At 48.3% G+C, this 16175-nt stretch overlaps 1 protein-coding gene across 1 annotated transcript in view; it reads right to left on the minus strand.

The window, feature by feature from the left end:
- Nucleotides 1-9947, minus strand: part of CADM4 (cell adhesion molecule 4) — a 174904-nt gene extending 164957 nt beyond the window's left edge. The window contains exon 1 of the mRNA XM_039352118.1: nucleotides 9802-9947. Coding sequence (XP_039208052.1) covers nucleotides 9802-9880 — 79 coding nt within the window. The 5' untranslated portion in view covers nucleotides 9881-9947. The remainder of the gene's footprint in view (nucleotides 1-9801) is intronic.
- Between the last annotated feature and the right edge of the window lie 6228 nt (nucleotides 9948-16175).

Here is a 16175-nt window from a genome sequence, read left to right on the forward strand (position 1 = left end):
GTCTTTTCCAAAGAGCAGCTTCAGCTCCACTTTATGCAAGTTTCCAGCAGATGCAGACGCTCCAGATGTCTAATTGCCACCCGAAACAATTTGGGCCTCGGTTTGGAAGAAAGGGACTGAAGTGCACAACTCCACTGCAGGACTGGGGTTATGATCAGAAGCCGCCTCCTTCAAAGACAAGACTTGGGAGTCTGGATTCGTATTGCAAGATCCCTTTTTTTCATCCGAAAACAGAACTACCGTGTTTCCCTGAAAATAAGACAGGGTCTTATATTAATTTTTGCTCCAAAAGACGCACATATTTGGGGAAATACGGTACTAAATGCATCCATCTGGCTGATAGTCTTAACCGGGCTTATTTTTGGGGTGGGGCTGATATTTCAAGCATCCTGAAAAATCACGCTAGGGCAGTGATGGCGAAGCTATGGCACAGGTGCCAGAGGGGGCACTCGGAGCCCTCTCTCTGGGCACATGCACCATCTCCCCAGGCCTGGCTCCTCCCACGGCCCCCCTCCTCACCAGTAGCCTCCCCAGAGGAGAGTCGCCCCTAGGTGCAGCCCATGCGAAGCAGCGCAGCCAAGGACATGGTAGCCGGGCAGCGGGGACAAGACTCTGCCCTTGCACCCCGTCGTGTGCAGATGATGCTGTGGGGCATGGGCGAAGGGCGTGGACACCATGGTGCTGCTGGGTGGCCTGGGTGATCTATGGCAGGCCGTGGAGGTGGTGGGTGGCCCAGTGGGCAGGGCAGAGCGGGGACAGGGATGAGGGGGCAGTTTTGGGGCACTCAGTCTCTAAAAGGTTCGCCATCACTGCGCTAGGGCTTATATTCCGGTTAGGTCTTATTCTGGGGAAAACACAGGTAGCTGCCCCAGCAAACAGCAGTTATCTTCCACCCCTCCTAACTTAAGCAAGATTTGAGCAGATTCATGAAAGATACCTATGTGTTGTACAGGTAGTCCTCAATTTGCAACTATTCATTTAGCGGCCGTTCAAAGTCACAATGGCCCTGGAAAAAATGACTTATACCCAGTTCTCATACTTACAACTATTGCAGCATCCCCATGGTCACGTGATCAAAATTTGGCTGCTTGGCAACTGGCTTGTATTTATAACGGTTGCAGCATCCTGGAGTCATGTGATCACCATTTGCAATCTTCCCAGCCAGCTTCAGCGAAGCAAAGCCAATGGGGGAACTGGACTTGCTTAAGAACCGCACGACCCACTTAACAACCAGGACAAACAGGTTGTACAATTAGGGTGACTCCCTTAGCAACCGCCTTGTTTAGCAATGAAAATTCTGATCCCCGTGGTTGTAAGCTGAGGACTACCTGCAAAGCTAATGTATGGGCCCAGCCTGGCCTGGAGATTTCCAGTTTTCATCTCCCATTTTAGAATCAAGTTCCCATCCTCCCTTTCTCCAAAACAAAGCTTGTTGTTGTTAGTTGCGAAGTCGTGTCCGACCCATCGTGACCCCATGGACAACGTTCCTCCAGGCCTTCCTGTCCTCTGCCATCTTCTGGAGTCCATTTAAGCTCACGCCTACTGCTTCAGTGACTCCATCCAGCCACCTCCTTCTCTGTTGTCCCATTCTTCTGTTGCCCTCAATCTTTCCCAGCATCAGGCTCTTCTCCAGTGAGTCCTTCCTTCTCATTAGGTGGCCAAAGTACTTGAGTTTCAACTTCAGGATCTGGCCTTCTAAAGAGCAGTCAGGGTTGATCTCTTCTAAGACTGACCGGTTTGATCGCCTTGCAGTCCAGGGGACTCTCAGGAGTCTTCTCCAGCACCATAGTTCAAAGGCCTCCATTCTTTGGCACTCAGCCTTTCTTATGGTCCAACTTTCGCAGCCATACATTGCAACTGGGAAAACCATGGCCTTGACTATACGCACTTTTGCTGGGAGGGTGATGTCTCTGCTTTTTAGTATGCCATCTAGATTTGCCATAGCTTTCCTCCCCAGGAGCAAGCGTCAAAACAAAGGTAGTTGCCCCATAACAAAATGGCTATCTTCCCCCCATCCCCCACCCCTGTGACTTAGCAGGGTGCCCGCAAATTGCTTTTTGCTCAGAGCCTTGCACAGTGCAAATCAACCCCTCCTAGCACACATATAGATACACACAAAAACCAATCAAGGAACAAGAACACACGCATAAAGAAATTGCCATTTGAAGCTAAAATCCTCCGTGATTGCCAAATTGCAGATCGCTCTTTTGAATTTGCCATCTGCAACTGGCAGTGTGCTTTTTTTCTTTCCCCTGCCCCCAAAATGGGAAGAAAACGTCACTCTTCTGTTCGTTTTCTGCTTTCCAAGGCAAGTGGTCTTTGTATGTTTCAGAGGGGTAGCAAAATCCTAAGTCGGTGTTTCTCAATCTTTGCCATTTAAGAAGTCTGGACTTCAACTCCCAGGATTCCCCAGCCAGGCGCTGAAGCCCTGATGACTTAAAATTGTCCAGCTTGAGAAACAGTCTCTTGGGCCACTGGTTAGGACATCATAAAAGAAATTGCCCCAATAACCCCAAAACACTCCTTCACACGTTCAAGTTGCGTGAGCATTTCATTGCATTTAGCTGTGGCCTGACAAGATTCCACACACACCGTATACAACCACCACTTAATTCAGAGGACTCAGCAGTCCACACTGTTCAAGATGCAATTTATCAAGAGGACAAGTTGTAGAGATCACATTAAAAGAAGAAGAATTAAAAAAACGATCGGATCAAGCTTTTCAAGGCATAGAAGGAGCGTGGTGAAAACTCCTCTGTCTTCCCTGGGATTCTGCAACAAGCAAAAGTTTAGGGAACTTTGATTCTGGCTGTTCTACACGTTCTCTGTTTTTCTCTTCATTTCTCTATTTTTTTAAAAAAAAAACAAACAAACAAACTTTCACCTGCTTAAAAGAGGAAAGATATCTTTTCACCTGCTTAAAAGAGGAAAGGGATCTGCAAGCCCAATCTGCATTCCCCTCCCTCTGACATAGTTTTATTGTTTGTTGTTTTTAACCATTTCATCGTGTCCAACTCTTAATGACTTTATAGGCAAGAGTCTATATATGCTACCCTGTCAATGACAGCTTCTTTCAATTGTATGTTCAACCTTGCATCAGATTTGGTGTTATCCAGCCAGCGTGTTTTGTGCTTGCCCTTTCTTCTTGTTCCTAGCATCATTGCCTTCTCCAACACATTTGCATGCATGACATGGCCCACATAAATCAGATGATTTTAGCTTCCAGTGATGTAGAACAGAAAACAACAGAGAAGGGAGGCACCTTGGAGGTCTTCTAGTCTAACCCCCTGCTCAAGACCCAACACCACTGCAGACAAATGGTTGTCCAATCTCATCTTAAAAGCCTCCAGAGATGGAGCACCCATGACTTCTGGAGGCAAAGCCGTCCCCACTAGTTAATTGTTCCCACTGTTAGGAAATTTCTCCTTAGTGCTGGGTTGCTTCTTTCCTTGTTAATTTGCCAGCCATTGTTTTTTGTCCTGCCTTCAGGTGCTTTGGAGAAAAAGTTGACCCCCCTCCTCTTTGTGGCAGCCCCTCAACTATTGGAACACTGCTATCATGTGTCCTCTTTTATACCATTTAACACCTCTCTGTTAGTTACTCTGGCTGTCCGTGGCACATGCAGTAATTTACGCCAGGACTACAGTTCAAAGTCGTCAATTCTTCAATCAGATTTCTTATTATCAATATAATAAAGGCAATACGGAGGGAGGAAAAGGCAGATGGCACATTCTTCAGGGTTTCTTTCTACACTCTGACACGTTCCCAGCTAGCACTAGAGCTGAGCTCTAACAAAAGTTAGCCTAGTGGAAAATCTGTTTCTCTTCCACCAAATATTCCACCCTTGCAATTACCAAAAAGAGCAAGGGCAAGCAGGATGAAGGGGAGGGGAGAGAGAGAAAAACACTTGCTGCATTCTAGTCACTTATTTTATGCATTTTTTAAAAAAAAAAGAGGCAAAAAAGCTCTTGCGACAATTAATTCTGGCATCAAACAGAGGAAGTGTTTTGTAAGCATATTTGCATAAAAGGGCTCAGTTGCTGTCTTTGGACTCTCCCCCCTTTTTTTTGCAGGAGGGCTGTTTTTCTCTTACACACACACAGACACACACACAGAGAGAGTGTGTTCTCTTTGGATACAGACCTGGGAGTGTGCTCCCACAGTGGGGGGTCCCATGCACCGGCTGGGTGTTCTAATGCGCATATTAATGAGCAATTACTGGGGAACGAAAAGAGGAACCAAGTCTTCCTTTTCAACAGTAGCCAAATGGCAAATCCTACACAATGCTCCGAAGTTCTCAATTTCACAGGTATTTCTTAATCCCAGCCCTCTTTTCAGAGTTTCAGTGCTCCAAGGCAGGGGAATGAAAGTTTTCAAAATGCGGATCACTGCTCATTTTAAGAAGCTTCAGCTGCTACCCAAGGTCCTTTATTTCAGAGTTACTGCCCCTTGCACCAGAAGCTCATAAATCTATATAGATAGAACATAGGAGATGCTCTCCTTTGTTTCTTTTCTCTTCTCAAGGCTATGCTTAAAAAAAAAAAAAATAACAGCTGTCTTATTTCAAACCTTGCTTTGCTAGAAAAGCCTCTTATTCTGAAAATATTCAGCTGACGAGCCTGGTTGCCAGATAACTTTTATTTTCAGCATTAAGAGATTGTCCCTGGGAAAGAAAGAGAGAAAGGGGGAAAAAGAAGCCCAGCAGACTTAGTCACTTGCTTTGAAAACAGAAATGGAAATGCCAAACACAGCGCTTTTAAGCAAGTGCAGGATGTCTTATTCTGACAAGCAAACTCATATGCCTCTTTTTTTCTAGAGAGAAAATGGTTTCGATGTCTAAGGGTGCAACATTTTAGAGCCAGTTTGATCAACGGTTAAGACTCCAGGCTAAAAACCAGGAGATGGTGGGCTCCAAGATCACCACAGATGGGGACTGCAGCCAAGAAATTAAAAGATGCTTGCTCCTGGGGAGGAAAACTATGGCAAACCTAGACAGCATACTAAAAAGGAGAGACATCACCCTGCCAACAAAAGTGCGTATAGTCAAGGCCATGGTTTTCCCAGTTGCAATGTATGGCTGTGAAAGCTGGACCATAAGAAAGGCTGAGCGCCAAAGAATTGAGGCCTTTGAACTATGGTGCTGGAGAAGACTCCTGTGAGTCACCTGGACTGCAAGGCGATCAAACCGGTCGGTCCTGGAGGAGATCAACCCCGACTGCTCTTTGGAAGGCCAGATCCTGAAGTTGAAACTCAAGTACTTTGGCCACCTAATGAGAAGGAGAAGAGCCTAATGCTGGGAAAGATTAAGGGCAAGAGAAGAAGGGGATGACGGAGAAGGAGGTGGCTGGATGGAGTCACTGAAGCAGTAGGCATGAGCTTCAATGGACTCCAGAAGATGGTAGAGGACAGGAAGGCCTGGAGGAACGTTGTCCATGGGGTCGCCGTGGGTCGGACATGACTTCGCAACTAACAACAAAGACCTGCCTTAGGCATGAAAGCCAGCAGGAGGATTTCGGGCCAATCAGGAGGAGACTGTGAGTTCTAGTCCTACCTTCAGCAGGGTAGATGGCTAGATGACTTTGGGCCAATCACCAGGAGACAGTGAGATCTAGTCCCGCCTTAGTCGAAAAGTCAGCTGGGGGACTCTGGGCCAGCCCCTCTGTCTCACCCTAACCCACCTCACAGGGTTGTCGTTGCAGGGAAAATGAAAAGAGGGAGTATTGTGTATGTTTAAAAGCATCCAACGAGCCCCAAGACCTTGTACAAACGCAAGGACTCTAGAGGTTTCCTTCCAAAGTCTAATCTAGAACTGCAAGAGTCTCCAATTAGCATTGCCACCCATCAAAAGGCTGATTTGGAGACACTTTCCTGCCATTCCTTTGATCCCGGGCACCCACACCCTCATTCCAGTTCTGCGGGCCGGAATGATGAGTAAAGTAGGGAAGGGAAGGGAAGGAGTGGTGGAGAAGGAGGACGGACAGAAACACACCCTCCCCTCTCTGACCTAGAAAGTAGATTTAGTCCAGCTATTGATTAAAGCAGAATGCAATTACCCAGTGCAGGGACCTGCTGCCTCTGATAAGAAACAGAAGAGAGTCCGTTGCAAAGTCACAAAATTAAAGTCAAGACCAGTTCCCTTTTCTTTGCAACCAGATTCTCACCCCTCCTCTCCACCCCTATCACAGGTGCTCTCGCCTATCGCTTCCCCCGCTGGCTGAGCATCACTCCCTCATGCGCCCCCCCCATCTAACACTGACCATATCTCCCATCTCAGCTGAGCAAACCCTTTCATTTAGCAGCTTCTGCCTTTCAAATGTCCTTCTTCTCTGCTTCCAAACTTGTGGGTCTCTCTCTCTCTTCCCCCCCCTCTCTCTCTCTGCCTCTCTCTCTGCCTCTCTCTCTCTCTCTCTCTCTCTCTCTCTCTCTCTCTCCCTCTCTCCTTCTCGCTCTCTCTCCCCCCTCTCTTCCTCTCTCTCTCTTCCCCTCTCTCTCTCTCTTCCTCTCTTCTTCTCTCTTCCCCTCTTCCTCTCTCTCACTTTCCCTCCCTCCCTCTTTCTCCCTCTCTCTTTTACTCCCTCTCTCTTCCTCTCTTTCTCCCCCTCTCTCTCTTCTCTCTTCCCCTCTCTCTCTTCCCCTCTTCCTCTCTCTCACTTTCCCTCCCTCCCTCTCTCTCTCCCTCTCTCTCTTCCTCTTTCTCTTCCCCCTCTCTCTTCCCCTCTCTCTCTGTCACTCTCTCTTCTTTCTCTCTCTTCCCCCTCTCTCTTTCTCTTCCCCTCCCTCTCTCTCCCTCTCTCTCCCTCTCTCTCTCTCTCTCTCTCTCTCTCTCTTGCAGTTGGCAAGAAAAGCTTCTGTCCCTATTTTTTTAAAAAACCAATCGATGGGGAGACACAGAGGGAACATCCAACAGTTTTATTTTGAGCGACTCGCCCATGTACAGCGTTCACACTTTTTTTTCCCTGCTGCTTTTCCAGCCCAAACGAAAAAGCAACGTGAGGCCTGAAGCACTAGCGTAGAATAAATAAATAAATAATCAGGCTTTTAGGTCTGCCCTGACGATAAGCAGAACTGAACATTTTGGCTGAAATTGAACTGGACCTCTGCAAGGCTGCTCTGTCCCGGAAAGGCTACATTCAGGAAAAAAAAAAAAAAAAAACCGATGGCTTTTCTCACTCAGTCAGCAATTTTGGATGTTTTCCACCAAAAAAGCGTGTCCTATGCAGTCCATAGGGCAAGTCTCCCAGGGATTTAATATACTTGAAGAGGCTTATCCCCAAACTAATAAAATGTACATGTATCTTTAATAAAAACATTTCATAGTTTTTAAGTTCATTTTCCTAAACATGTATTTCATCGTAAAGCTCAGAGCCATACTAGGAAACGATGCCCGAACAGTTTTGCAAAATACCAAAACTCAGACACATCCACAAAACTATTAAGAAAAGTTGGACACACGCACACAAACACACACATACACATACATACATACATACATACACATATATATTTATACTCCTTGGTCATTCCAGCTGAAGAGCAAACCCAGAATAGCCGAGAGATGCCCTGTGCATGCACTCTTTCACTGTCTCTGCCCATTTTAATATGGTGATGAAATAAACCAATTACCCAAGCTGAAAAACCACCTAACCAGTTGATAGAAGCTCGGAAGGAGAGCATGTAAAGGTCACCCACACGCACTTCAAGCCCCATTTGCCTCCTGCCACACGCAATTTCTCGCCATTTGCTGGCCTGCCTTATAATTGCATCCTTGAGCAGTGAAGGACAGAGAGGTGGACAGCTTTGCAAGGAAAGATCACAGCGAAACGGGGGGGGAGGGCAGAAGGCACGAGTGCGCACACACCTGACAGGACCCCCCCCCCCAGACTCCAAGGCTGCATTAGAACTTCTGCCTGAATAAAAGCTGACCTCTCCCAAAGTGAAGCGGATCTATTGATGGATGGAGAGGTCAGCCACTTAACAAGTGAAGTTCAGCCTTCTTCTGCAAAGCTGGGGGTTCTGACCTTTTCTGTGAATCCCACCCACCGCAAGGTGGAAGGGGATGACAGGCCTTTTCCAGGCTCAGCTGGCAGTGGGACCCTGGACATTAAACCTAAACATTTAAAACGGGAAACCCTCAAACTGGAATCAAAGGGAGGCCATTAAGCCTAAACATTTAAAAAAACGGGAACCCTTCAAACTGGAATCAAAGGGACACACGTCCTTGTACTTCAATTCAGACCAGGCTGCTCCCGCAAATTTTACTTTCCCAGAGCTTTGTTCTCTTCCTGTTCAACCCCCCACCCCCTCCCCTCCTTCCCTGTGCTTGCTGCATCAGATGGGAATTGATACCCAGGATGGGGAGGGGGGGGGAGTTGTGTGATTTGGAAACGCCATTTTTACTTGTACAAATTCTCCCCACTGATCAGAGCAACGTTCAAGGAAGGTCGGTGGGGAGAGGGGGCTTCAGCGAGCCCACGCAAGGGCCTCATGGGCTTGCAGGGGAGACGGGAGTGTGTGGGGGGGGAGGAAGGATGGGAAAATGTGACAAAGGATGATGGACTTAGAAGTGGACGGGGATTGAGGCTGGCCCCCCTTCGCACATGCTTTTCCTTCCACAGCAAAACTGCGAGAGAAGAAAGAGGGCAAAAGGAAAAATAAAGGAAGGGGGGGCGTTGGGGGGGGGCGAGAGGGAAGAGAGATGATGTAGCTATTTAGCTGCCTTTTTTTTAGCACCGCGATCCATTTGAGCGAGCCGGATGCAAAACACACACACACACAAAAAAAAAAAAAAAACACCAGCCCGAGCCGAACAATTAGACGTGGCACTCGCGAACAAAAGGAAGCGACCACCAGCCCTTTCCCCAAAACAGGCATCAGCAGGAGCAGCATCCGAGTTGAACCCAGAAACGGTTCGACAAGGGGAAAAGGGGGCTTCGGAAATTGTGAGGATCCCCCCCCACAAACACACACACACACACACACACACACACACTTCCACTCCGCAATAGGCGCAAGCAGCCCCCACCCCGAAATCTAATTTAGGAGTTGAAAGGAGGGAACAACCTCTGGGGGGGGGAGGGGGAGAGGTTTCCAATGCTCCCACCCCCCTTCTTCACTCTCGGGCATCGTCTGGCGGACGAGAGAAACCCCCCCCCCCCAAAAAGCCATCCACGGCTGGCCGGACGGAGTGGGAACGGGACACGCGCGCGCGCACACACACACACACACACGCAACGACCCGCTCTCTCTCTCTCCGTCTAACAAAGCCCCGCCGGCAGCTGAGCGCAGCGCAGCGCAGCGCGGCCCCTGCAGCGCGGCCCGGCCAAGCGGGCGGGTGGGCGCTCCGTCATTGTTCGCTCCCCTCCGGCCCCGCAGCCCTTGCGCGGCTGCAGCGGGCGCGGGGAGCGTTAGGGTCACCCGAGAAAGAAGGGGGCGCGGGGCCGGGGGAAGAGCGCGAGAAGCTCGGACAGGGAGGGGAGGAGGGCACGCTGGCTCCAGCAGCGGTCACTGCCCGGCTGGGTCGGAGCGGACCGGAGGGCAGCAGAGACGAGACAAGCCGGCGGGCAGGGGAGAGTGGGCGCGGGAAGAAGCCTTGCTCGGCTCGGCTCTACCCCGCTCCCGGTTCGTCCTCTGAAGCTTCCCGCTTAGCCGTAGAGGACAAGCGGGCGAGGTTGGAAGGGAAGCGGCGCAAGGCTCCCGGGGAGGAGGCGAGGCAGAAGGGGAGGGCGAGAGAACAAGCCAAGCCGCCTCTCCGCTCGCTCGCTCGCTCGCCCGGCCGTCCGCCGCCGCCGCCGCCGCTCTTACCTCGGCCCGCCAGGCACAGCAGCAAAATCCCCGCCGCGGCCGCCCAAGGCGAGTGCCTGCAGCTCCGCGCCGACCGCATCCTGCCGCGCTCCCTTCTGCCGCCTCGCGCTCCCGGCTCGCCGGCTCCGCACCTGCACTCCGGCTCCCCCGGCGTTAATCTATGCTAATGAGATGCGAGCGGGGGGCCGGGCCGGCGGGGGCGGGGGGCGGGGCCTGCGGAAAGAAGGGGGAGGCAATTGTTTACAACTCCCATGCGGGAGAGGGGGGAGGGCGGGGGGGAGGGAGGGAGGAGGCAGAGGGCCCGAAGGGAGGGGCTTTAAAGGGAGCGGGGGGGGGGAGGCAGGTGGGCTTTCTTCTCCCCACCCCCACCTTCGGCGGGGGAGGGGACTCCACCGAGGATTGGCACCCAGCCTGGCAATTAGGGGGACTTTGGGAAGGGGGGGGGCAAGGGGTTATTATTTTATATTTTTTAATGATTTTTTTAAAAAATGATTTTTATTTCCTCTCCCCCCCCCGCCGCCACATTGTGTTTTTATTATCTGTAAGCTGCCTAGAATCGCTGAGAGGCGGCTTATATAAATTATCTTAAATAAATAAATAAATAAATAAATAAATAAATAAATAAATAAAATAACAAACAAACTTTTTTCCTTTAAAAATAAAATAAAAATAAAAATCGTTCTGGGTGATGAGCCATGCAGCCTGAGTCCGGGCCCTAAATCAGCCTTAAAAAAAAAGAGCAGGCTTCTTATATAAAAAAAATAATAATAAGGCTATTGTTTGTTCTTATTGTTGCTCTTATTGTTATTATGTACCATGCCGGTATGTCACTAAAAATTAATATTCCTGCTCTGTTGGAGATTGCAGATCGCAAGAAAGATGAGCAGTAAATTAAAAGTACATTAAGGGTGTTAAAAATGGTAAAATACGCACTGGAAAGCAGTGCGTATTTCACGGGGCATAGAAGGATAGGCCCCTGGGTACCGTCTTTCAGGATTGCCAGACGGGTAATTCTTGATGAGGTGTCTTTTTGTTTTTTAATTTAAAAAAAAATACCAGTTTTTCCTTGACGAAATGCAAAGCTAATGGCTTATTTCATTCTCTCTCCCATCCCTGCCAGGTAACTAAGCATTGACAATGGACTGGGCTCTATTTTTACACATTGGGGCTGTAGAAATGGCACATGAGTGTCCACCTCTTCACAATCCATCAAGCAAAGTTATACTCTTGAAAGCAAAAGTTATACACTCCGGTCCCATTTTTCAATGAGGAAAAATGATTTTCCCATTTCGTCAAATACTTACTGGCTCCTGTTTTGGGGACACATCCAGATTGTGTTAAGAGAAAAGTTGTGCACGACGGGTTGGATTGCCAGACCATATCTATTACTTTTCTTTTTTAAAAAATCAGCACTTTCCCTGCAAAAAAAAAAAGAGCAATGAAAATAGTCCACAACCACTTCCCTCTATTGCCTCAGTTTTATTGTTTTTCATTTCTTCTTAAATACGTTGGTTTAAATGTGAACACTATTCTGAATGCTGTTTGTTTTACATTCTTGCTGTGCAAAAAGGGGGCTTCACTCTAACCCGATTTACCCATTAAGCCACAATGCGTATTTTGGGGGGTTTTATTATATTACTTTTTGCACACAGCTTTTGCTCTAGAGTGTTACGCAAACTCAATCATTTTCAATCTCGATTGTTATTATTGCCTATTTTGCAGTTCCAGACAACTGTAACAAATTCAACAAACCATAGCTAAGTCAAACCTGTGTTATTTTAGTTTATGAACCCAGTTTGTTTAAATTGGGGTAGGCAGCCTCTAAGTTTATGATAATAGAATAGAATAGAATAGAATAGAATAGAATAGAATAGAATAGAATAGAATAATGGAATGGAATAGAATAGAATAGAATAGAATAGAATAGAATAGAATAGAATAGAATAGAATAGAATAGAATAGAGAATAATGGAATGGAATGGAATAGAATAGAATAGAATAGAATAGAATAGAATAGAATAGAATAGAATAGAATAGAATAGAATAGAATAGGGTGGCGCAACAGTTAGAGTGCAGTACTGCAGGCCACTTTAGCTGACTGTGTTCAGCAGGTCAGCGGTTCAAATCTCACTGGCTCAAGGTTGACTCAGCCTTCCATCCTTCCGGGGTAGGTAAAATGAGGAGCCAGATTGTTGGGGGCAGAGAATGCTTGCACTTAAAGCGGTATATAAGTCTCATAAATAAATAAATAAATAAATGGAATGGAATAGAATAGAATTCTCTAGATATTTTGCCACCTCAATAAACCCCAATAGCTAGAATTAGGGGAGATTCAAAATAACTGGAGTGTCTCAATTTAATATATATAATATAAATCTAAATGAACTACTGAATTCTCCTTGCTGGATGTGACTGGACAGTTTTCTGCTGGGGATGTTTTCATGTATATTCCCATACAGAGCAACATTTCCCAACCTTGGCCATTGTAAGGTATGTTTGCTGGCTGAGGAATTCTGGGAGTTGAAGTCCATACCTCTTTAAAATGACCAAGAATGAGGATCTCTACCATAGAGGTTTGGATTTAGGGACCTCAGCAAACCTTTTAAGCTTCTAGGAAAGAAGAGATAATGTTCAGTTTGAGAATATTCCCAACTTACCTTAGCAGAGAAGCTCATCTTACAAAAGATTTTTTTTGTTTGCACCTTGTTTGCTTTGATGAGAAACTCTAAACAATGTAAAGGATTAGTTGCCTACTGTACTCTTTAAGCATTCTTGCAAGGATAAACATTGCAAAAGGAATGATCACATGTTGAAGGAAAGTTGTTTATAAGCTGGTCAGGACACAGTATTACCCTGGATTTCAACTTGGAGAATTATGATCTTAGGCAGTGATGGCGAACCTTTTAGAGACCGAGTGCCCAAACTGCAACCCAAAACCCACTTATTTATCGCCGGGTGCCAGGTGGGCATGGGTGGGCGTGGCTCTGGTGGTCATGGCAGACTGGGTAGGTGTGGCCAAGGTGGGCGTGGTCACCTCGATGTTGCTCGTGGGGAGGGATGCCTGTGGGAGCCAGGCAGGGTTGGGGGAGATCCAGGGGGCTCTGGCAGGTGGGGCAGTGGGCAGGAGGCTCGTCCTGTGGGATGAGGCGAGGCAGGGCGGGGGTGCTATTGTCGCAGGGCAAGGTGAGGCAGGGGTCGGGATAGCTGCTGCCTGACACCATTGGCTCCCGCACACAGAGGCCAGCGAGCGCATGGGGGCCAACAGTGTCCGTCAGCAGCCACAGCCTGCCGGCCCCTCAACCGGTGCACTCTAGGGCTCCGCAGCCCACCACCAGCAGTTCACAGAAGCCGCCTTTGAGCTGGACAGCCGGCCGACAGCTGGGGAGGCGATGCAGTGGGTCATGCCCGGGAAAAGGAGAGCATGCGAGGCCAGGAGGGATGGGACGGGAGGGAGGGAGGGAAACCAGCCATGCTGGGATGCATCCGGCCACATGGGACCTCAGCGAGTTAGCGGGAGGCTGGTTGAAGAGGCATGGTTGCCATCTCCGGGCATGGCACGCGTGCCCACAGAGAGGGCTCTGAGTGCCACCTCTGGCACGCGTGCCATAGGTTCGCCACCACTGATCTCAGGTGTAGGATTGGTTATGCACTTGGGATAAAAGCTTCCATCTTATCAGTCAAGAAAGCTACTGGATTTGTCTCCAAAAGCTGCACAATATACTGTAAATAAACCCCAGTGGTTCCGCTGGGACAAGAGCCCCTGCCCAAATGCCAGCCTGTCTATTTTCTTTTAATGCTCTCTTAACCGTCAAAACGCTAAGATTTTACTATTTTCGATCATTAGGCAAAAAAACATTTAATGCTTCCACAATAAAAGCTCTTCCTCGCAGTTGTTAAACTGTTATTGCAGCTTTGAAGGAAGCCGGTTACGAGTCCTGGCATCATCCATAGAAAAAAAAGCATGCTTCTTTTGCAACAGGTAATTGAATAAACCTCAGGCAAAATAAAATAAATAAATAAAAGACAGTGGAACTGCCCCTTGCACGTTTTCTTTCAGCAGGCCCAGATCAGGGCATCATCTCCTATATTTGTTGTTGTTAGTTGCGAAGTCATGCCCGACCCATCACAACCCCATGGACAACGTCCCTCCAGGCCTTCCTGTCCTCTACCATCTTCTGGAGTCCATTGAAGCTCACGCCTACTGCTTCAGTGACTCCATCCAGCCACCTCCTTCTCTGTCGTCCCCTTCTTCTATTGCACTCCATCTTTTTTTCAGCATCGGGCTCTTCTCCAGTGAGTCCTTCCAGGGGACTCACAGGAGTCTTCTCCAGCACCATAGTTCAAAGGCCTCAGTTCTTTGGCGCTCAGCCTTTCTTATGGTCCAACACCTATATCAGTGGTTCTCAACCTTTTTAATGCCGCGACCCCCCAACCGGTTGTGAGTCGAGGACTACTCGACTGGTGCAGCACCATTTGCAGAACGGGACTTTTGGCGGGCTCAGCAGGGCAGAGACAGCCTGGACAATTCCTATTGGCTTTTGAAAGCCAATAGAATTAGACTCTATTCAAGAGGGTCTATTCTATTGGCTTTCAAAAGCCAATAGAATAAAAGGGAGTAGCACAGCTAAGGAAAAGGGGAAAAAAATGGCGGACTGCATTGTTTGGCGAGCCCCGTGAAATGGTCGTTCGACCCCAAATGGGGTCCCGACCCACAGGTTGAGAACCACTGACCTATATTTAGGAAGATCTAAAACAGTTACTGGTATAAAGAAAATTTTGGGGCAGATGTGGCTTTGATCAGCATCAGAATTAGTGTTTGTCTAGGATGACAACCCAAGACTAACTAACCAGCTTGGCTGGTTGGGGAATTCTGGGAGTTGAAATCCACACATCTTCAAGCTGCTAAGCTTGAAAAACCCTGCTCCAGAAGCTGTTGTGGCTCTGAAAAGGGGACAAGTCTTGGATGATAACTTTTGCACTCTTCAGTGATCCTCGCCTGTTCCCAGCCACTGAAGATCACCGCAATAAAGAGGATTCCACCGTCCGTTCTGATACCCCTGGAATGCATTTGGGCTGGAAACCAGGCCATCTGGAGCTGCCTTCGTGAGACCAATCACCAATTAATACAGGGCTGCTGAAATGAAATACTCCACGTTGAAATCCATGGAGGATTCCCACTACCAACGGCCAGGCCAGCCAATACTTCCACGTCTTCCCAGAAGCTAAGATTCAATCTTTGGCAAGCCGCCCTGTGTGAGTTCTCAAGTTGCAGGCTGCTCAAGATCCCTCAAAGCCAACCGTCTGTTTCCAAAAACTGACCTCACCACAGTAGCCAAGAAGGGAACAACAAGGCCAAAAGGAAGCAGGTAACTCTTTGTTCTGCTGGCTGCCATTCCACCTGTACAATTTCTCAAAGGGGAGGAGAGGATAGAGTCATCAAACACCGTGTGTGTGTGTGTGTGTGTGTGTGTGTGTGTGTGTGTGTGTGTGCGCGCGCGCATTCATTTAAGAACCACAACTTGCTGCAGAAGGAGCTACGGAGTCTGAAAGGCTGCAAATCTAGCTTGAGGCTAGGGCGGGAATCAAATCTGCTGAATGTTCTAAACTCAGCTGAGCCAGTTTGGTGGAGTGGTGAAGGTGCTGGCTTAGAAACTAGGTACAGTGGTTCTCAACCTTTTTAATGCCGCGACCCTCAACCGGTCATAAGTCGAGGACTACTCAGCCGGTCGTAAGTAGAGGACTACTCAACTGGCGCAGCACCGTTTGCAGAATGGGACTTTTGGCGGGCTCAGCAGGGCAGAGACAGCCTGGACAATTCCTATTGGCTTTGGAAAGCCAATAGAATTAGACTCTATTCAAGAGAGTCTATTCTATTGGCTTTCAAAAGCCAATAGAATAAAAGGGAGTAGCACAGCTAAGGAAAAGGGGGGGAAAAATGGCGGACTGCGTTGTTTGGTGACCCCCGTGAAATGGTCGTTCGACCCCAAATGGGGTCCCGACCCACAGGTTGAGAACCAATGAACTAGGAGATGGTGAGTTCTAGTCCCTCCTTAGGCCTAAAAGCCAGTTGTGTGACTTTGGGCCAATCACCAGGAGACAGTGAGTTCTATTCCTGTCTTAGGGGTGAACGTTGGCTGGGTGACTTTGGGCCAATCCACCAGGAGACAGTGAGTTCTAGTCCCACTTTAGGCATAAAAGCCGGTTGGGTGACTTTTCGGCCAATCACCAGGAGATGGCGAGTTCTAATCCCACCTTAAGCGTTTAAGCTGTCTGGCTGACTTTGGGCCAATCACCAGGGAGATGGTGAGTTCTAGTCCCACTTTAGGCATAAAAGCCGGTTGGGTGACTTTGGGCCAATCACCAGGGAGACGGTG

This window comes from Crotalus tigris, unplaced genomic scaffold (genome assembly GCF_016545835.1).
Source record: "Crotalus tigris isolate CLP2741 ecotype Arizona unplaced genomic scaffold, ASM1654583v1 scf7180000018413.2111637, whole genome shotgun sequence".
Taxonomy (NCBI): Eukaryota; Metazoa; Chordata; class Lepidosauria; order Squamata; family Viperidae; genus Crotalus; species Crotalus tigris.